Source organism: Etheostoma spectabile, chromosome 18, assembly GCF_008692095.1.
Source record: "Etheostoma spectabile isolate EspeVRDwgs_2016 chromosome 18, UIUC_Espe_1.0, whole genome shotgun sequence".
Classification (NCBI taxonomy): Eukaryota; Metazoa; Chordata; class Actinopteri; order Perciformes; family Percidae; genus Etheostoma; species Etheostoma spectabile.
Genome location: NC_045750.1, coordinates 25,143,716 through 25,150,063, shown reverse-complemented (window position 1 = coordinate 25,150,063; position 6,348 = coordinate 25,143,716). Strand labels below are relative to the sequence as shown.

At 40.5% G+C, this 6,348-nt stretch overlaps 1 protein-coding gene and 1 long non-coding RNA gene across 4 annotated transcripts in view; one reads left to right on the top strand and one right to left on the bottom strand.

The window, feature by feature from the left end:
- LOC116706257 (uncharacterized) overlaps positions 1–6,348 on the bottom strand; it is a 22,182-nt gene that overhangs the window by 744 nt on the left and 15,090 nt on the right. The window lies entirely within an intron of this gene.
- mgab (MAX dimerization protein MGA b) overlaps positions 1–6,348 on the top strand; it is a gene marked incomplete at its 5' end in the record, with an annotated part of 21,417 nt that overhangs the window by 7,746 nt on the left and 7,323 nt on the right. For 2 of the 3 annotated variants that reach the window (XM_032542966.1, XM_032542965.1), the window contains 9 exon segments: positions 542–655; positions 1,266–1,623; positions 1,925–2,132; positions 3,133–3,370; positions 3,648–3,826; positions 4,023–4,245; positions 4,474–4,703; positions 4,946–5,188; positions 5,371–5,623. In XM_032542966.1, coding sequence (XP_032398857.1) covers positions 542–655; positions 1,266–1,623; positions 1,925–2,132; positions 3,133–3,370; positions 3,648–3,826; positions 4,023–4,245; positions 4,474–4,703; positions 4,946–5,188; positions 5,371–5,623 — 2,046 coding nt within the window. 3 annotated transcript variants of the gene reach the window in all.

Below are 6,348 nucleotides of genomic sequence, written 5' to 3'. Positions count from 1 at the left end.
CTTTTAAAAACCTTATGTGGACTTGAACATAACGTAAATGTTTTTAACCATGTTTTCACCTGAGAACAGACAAGCCGTTATCTGGCTTGTCTGATACATTCCTCACGTAGTATTACTGTTATAAATCCAGACCTTACAGTGAGCGCTGATCAGCTGTGATAGGAGCCCATGCTGTTGGCACGCTGTCCCCTCTATATTCATAGATACACGAGGGAAAAGTGATGAAGGTCCTGTGTAATTATATCCAGTATTTCAGCAATGAAAATGAGATATTAAGAATGGTTAAAGATATTTATATAACACAAGTCTTTTCCTCAATTTCTCTGAGAGTAGAAATATCCCTCTTCCTCTAAATTTAGACAGCACATTTCCTAAGTAGCTTCATGTATTTAGTAGGATAAATTACAATAGCCAGATTGAAAATCACCTCCTTCTGCAAGTTTCCAATCTTGTTTCAGTCAGGTTAGTTAAGAGGAAAGGTTTTCTTACTAACGTACACCAGGGCTTAACTGCAGGCTAATGCAGTATGTTTCCCTCACAGATGAGGGATTATCCTTCATCTCCCGAACAGGAAAGACAAGTGACATGACAAAAATAAAGGGATGGAAAAACAAGTTCATAAGAAGCAAAGAAACAACTTCTTCTAACTGTGATGGTAAGTTTTGCTTGTCTTGTTGTAACTCCAGCAATTTGATTATTAGTCATTCTAATTACCAAAAGATTAAAGGCCCTATTTAACGATCTAAGCACACAGCGGGAAGCAACGCTGCACTTGGGGTGTGTCCAAATCCACTTTTGGTAGTTTGACTGCGGGAAAAAAAATGGTTCAAAAGGGTTGTACTTAGTGTCTTCATAGGTGTGTTTTGTGCGTAACATGCAATCAACCAATCAGTCATCGCCCATTCCCTTTAAAAGCCAGGCACATTTGAAACTTGGTGCATTGCTATTAGATTTTTTATTTGTAATCGCGTGTGTGTGTGTGTGTGTGTGTGTGTGTGTGTGTGTGTGTACTTAAGCACATTTCAATAACGCCAAGAAGTCATCTGAGCACACCTCCCTGTAAGACCAAGGACGCCCATGGGTGCAGGGGCATTTGCTATTTAAACAGCGTGGGCACAGGACTGGAAATTAACAACTGTTAACACACGCTGGGCCGGGTACAAGACAGGGCCCTAACTACTAAAACCAAACAAATGTACTTGTGCTGTGCCTGATTCATTCTTCTTTGTTGATAAATGAAAGTCTTTATTCCTCCTCTTCTGAAGGATCACAAAAGAACCTATCTGCCTTCTGCAGCAACATGTTGGATGAGTACTTGGAAAACGAAGCCCAGTATATCTGTGAGCGTGCCGCTGCCTTCTCCACAAACTCGGAGGACACGGTGGCCTATCAGCTGCCTGTTAAAAGCTCCAGCTATGTAAAGACCTTGGACAGCGTACTTAAGCATCGAAAAGCTACTTCCAAATTACCTGTGGGAGCCAACAGACCCTGCCCCCTTTCCCACAAACCCCGCCTCTACTCTGCCCTGGCATCACCGGTTCCTTCAGTGGCCCGCTCTGCGACCCCTGTTCAAGCAGAAGCTCAGTCCCAGCAGTTTGCATCTGCACAGCCAGGAGCACAAGGGTAAGGAAGTGTGTGTAATTTGGGTTTATTATGTGGGTCTTAACAATTATTTTAATTATCGTTTCCTCAGTGAATGAAATATTCACATTTAAAAGCTGGAATTAGAAAATGTTAAATTCATTTCTTAACATCAAAATAGTTGATTAATTTAATAGTTGCCAGCTCTACTGTAGATTTTCCTGCCGTTGTTATTATAAACAGGCTTTCTTGATTGTGCCGTCATCAAAAAGTACCTGATAGAACCAACATTTTTAAATAAAATGAACAACACAAATCTGCTGTGTTCTTGCTGTCTCTTCAGATTATCGACATACCAGACAGGGACTAGCCAGAGACCAGCGGGGAGCTTCGGGCAGAGCCCAGGGATGACACACAGACCTTCAGGCCTCACGAAGTTGCAGCTCAAACTGTTGCAGATGGAGTTTGAAGCAGTGAGCCAGGGTCTGGCCAGAACACAGCTGACCTCAGACAGGCTGGCTGTGGCTCTGTCTGTGGTTCTGACAAAACAGGTATGCAACACACTGTACGAGTCCACTCTCACGGGGTCTGTGTACGTTCATGTTGACATTGATGTAACGATGCATGCAACGTGAATTGTTTAAAATCCATTTAAATGTGTCAAGACTACAACCGGTTGAGATAAAAAGAAAATTGCGATGCAGTTTTATAGCCTAGGCCATGACGCTTGCTAACATACAGCCGGTAACGTTAGCCTACCTTTAGCTAGTAACGTTAGCTGGCTTAAATACGGTTAAAATGCTGACCGCTAAACGTTGCAAAGTGTATATTTCCCTGGAAAGGATTCCAACACCAGGACGTACAACTGTGTGCAGCTGAAGGAACAGAGGGTACAGCAGCACTTTCAGACCGTCGGATAAACAGTGACAGGACTTGTTGTTGTGTTTGGGTCGGCTCCGTAAGCTCGTTGTGGTCAGTGCTGTTGTAAAATCAGCCAAATTTCAGCCATCTAGTGTTTCTTCTTTTTGTCGTTTAACAACAAACGACTGGTAAAAAAAGTTGTAGTTTCAAGTTATTATTACATTATAATTAACTCATTTTAACTCACGCCTTTGCAATAAACAAGCCTTTCTTTTATTTGTATATGTGTATTTTTTTTATTTAAAATAAAACACAATTTTAGTTGCACCTTTTGATAAGAGGACACATCTGCTGTTTTGCTTAGTTTATATAAATAAAGGATATTTTTCAGTTATGTCATTTATTACACTCATTTCACAATATAGTTTCGTGAACTTAAAATCATAAATGAAATCGTGAGTTGAGTGTGTCGTTACATCCTTGTAATGATGCTTCTGTGTCAGTGACGATGCCATTTTTTTTTTTTTTACTTTGAAAGTAACCTTTGCTTTTATAATAAATTATAGAAATTGGTAAATAAGAAGTATTGAAAACCACTATTGGCTAATATACACACAAATAGACACGTCACATGGAGGAAAAGCACCCGCATCTAAACATGTTTTGATGAGTCCCCTTTCTTTTAATCAGATGCTCCCCAGTCAGGTGTTGAAGGTGGCCCAGTATCCAACGTGTAAAACCACTGTACCTGAATGTGGTCAGGAGTTCTGCACACTGGGCTGTGTGTGTTCCAGTCTCCAGCATCTGAACAGAGGTCCCCTTCACTGCCGGCGACCTGAATGCATGTTTGGCTGTGCCTGCTTCAAACGCAAGATAGTCAAGCAGACGAGTGCAGGAAAGAGCGAACAACCGATCCAACCTGTTTACTGTAAGACCAGACAGTACGATATCATTTGTGCATGTTGTTCCTTTTCTATTGTTTATTCTTATGTCTGAAATTAGGGTTTCAAAGTGGATTGTGGTGAATAAAATGTATCTTTGACTACATTCTAAATACCTTTTTTAAAGCAATTAGACCACTGCATTTTCTTTTATTACAGAATATGATGATATGCTTATAGAACCTTTTAGCTTTCGTTGCTACTCAGTATGGTCACAACCATCAGTTACACAAATGATATAGTGAGACTTTTATCTCTCCCCAGCTATGACCAATAAGGAACATGTGGTCCAGCTTCGCCCGGGTTCCCATTCTAACAAACTGTGGAACCAAAGCATTACTGATGTGGATCCAGAGGCTCTCTTGACCCCCAAAAGGGCTCCACTGTATGTGGCCCCTATAAAGGTCCTAAAGCGTATCAGTGTGCCTCGTCCAACGCAACCGGTAAACAAAAAATTATCTTATTAGATTTGATGGAGGCTTTTCTATGTCTTAGTGTTTGAGTTTAGGAATTACACTGTTGTACATATTGCTAATTGTTGACTAGAGTTTAAGAGCTGTACATTTAGTAATTATAAAAAATACATCCTATGTTTATATGTATAAACATTTCGTAATTAAAACAAAATCATGATTGCAGATACGAGAAGAGGATAAGGATCCAGTGTATAAATACTTGGAGAGCATGATGACATGTGCACGTGTAAGAGAGTTCAACAGCAAGCCTCCCCCTGAAGTCAGCATTGAGCCCAAGATCCTTCAAACTTCTACACCAAACACCTCAGAAAAACCACAGAAGACAACCACTGATAACCTGCTGAACAATTACCACAGACCTCTACTGACTGCTGTTAAAAAAACAGGTAAGGCATCAAAAAAGATGCAGTAAGTACACAATTCTGTTTTTGCTGTAAATGTTTTACCAGCTACTGAAGTACATACTGTACATCTGTTATTGTAGGTATTGTACTCGTTTTGTTATCCTACTCTTGCCTGTGTGTGTGTGTGTACCCAACATGCCTGACTGTGCGATATTAAAGATATTCTGCTATTTCTTCTCATACACAACCATAATGCATTATGTCCCACAGCAAAAAAGACTTCTGAGGGGACCACCAATGATGAAAAAGACGCAAAAAAGCAAATTGAGATCCAGTCAGCATGTCAGTGGGCCAAGGACCGCGAAATGGTCTTGGAAGCTTTATGTCTGCGCATGAATCAGAATAGGCTGTCTCGGCGCTTCTGGGTAGGACCGTACTGCATCCGACCGGTCGCCAGGATCTTCATGCGGAAGCCCAGTGGCTCCATCGTCACCTACAGGGTAGGTCTCTAAGGAGTAATACATTAACAAGGAATACAAGTCAAGAGTCTCCTAAATAGTCAAAATATTTTGTTTTTAAATTAATTAATTTTTCTGGCTTATTGCCTTGACTGAGTAGTTATTTAAATGACTACAGACTAGCCTCTGAATGTTATAAGCTCTTAGTTGTGTAGTGGTAGTCTTCATTTCATAACATGAATTATAACAAAAAGAATCTCCTGCTCTATTCCAACTTCTTCTAGGTTCACATCAGTAAATCTTTAAAAGCCAGTGATAATGATGAAGAGGACTCTGATGACAGCGATGAGGAAACGCAAGTTAATAAAAGCTTTGACGAGGACATCGATGCAGAGGAGGACGTTGGGAAAAATGAATATTCCGATATGCGGGTTGGAGTTACGCCCTTTTTGAGTGGAGTATTATCTGCCGGCAGACTAAGAGCCAGGACCAAACCTGTTGGCTGCCAAGCATATGGACTTATACAGGTCAGGCTTAAGGAAATGCCTTTTATATCTAACACTATTAATATGCTTTCTCTTGAGGCGGAACTACACCTGATAATTCTGAATGACTTAACTTACAGTGCATTCATGATTTTTAGGAGGGAACCGTATACTTGGAAATGTCAGTTTTAATGTATGCAATTCATGTATTTCTTTTTTTCCAGGTAAATGGCAAAGCCTACAATCAGGCCAGACTGTTGCTGGGGAACATGGGATCTCTACATCCAGCCAACCGCCTTGCAGCATTTGTCACAGGCCGACTGCATCCTCCTGGTGGAATTTCTCTTCCAAAATCCAACCCAACAAACAAAATCACCACTCCTGGTACTGTTCACGTGAAGCCTGCTGGCACAGTAGTCACGCCAGTTAGAATTGCCAAGAAAACCAATGATGTGAAGACACCAACACAACCACCAGGTAAAATCATCTCTGTTCCTCAACCTCAGCACAAGCACTTAGATTTAAACTGATTCCTTCACAAAGGAGGGAAAAGTAGTCAACTTGAGAACCCTCCAACACAGACACACCTGCAGCTACTGCAGAATATCGAAATCATCCAAGGCAATAAAACTACAACCACTTGAATAACAACAATCCAGCGGTTAAATAAAACAGGGTTGTCAGTTTTAGCGAGACACAAACTTGTGTCTATCTATTCTTTTCATGTTATACTTAGGCTACATTTACACTACTACTTTTTCATTTTAAAGCAGCGTTCTGAGAATAAAAACTATCTCTGTCCACACAAGGGTTAGTCTAGTAGCAGAACATCTGACAGTGCAGATCACCTGACCATTAGCATAAACTGCTGATGTTACTCTGCAGTTTAAAATATGTATGTATATAATATATGACTTGTAAGTTGTAAATGCACAAAACAAACAACAATGGTGAAAAATAAGACATGGGATTTTTGGACCAACAACATGGTGAACTGTTAGTGAAAGGTACTTAAGTCTACCTAACCAATAAGACTGACGGATGTGTGTCATCTTTCCCAAAAGGGGGGGCATTTATGCCCAACCTAGACTACAAAGCAACCCTTGAGTTTCCAAACCAAATGGGGCTAGCCGTGTTTCCAAATTTTAAAGGCTTGAAAACATCAGAGTAGTGTGAACACAAGGCATAAATGTAGCGGAATA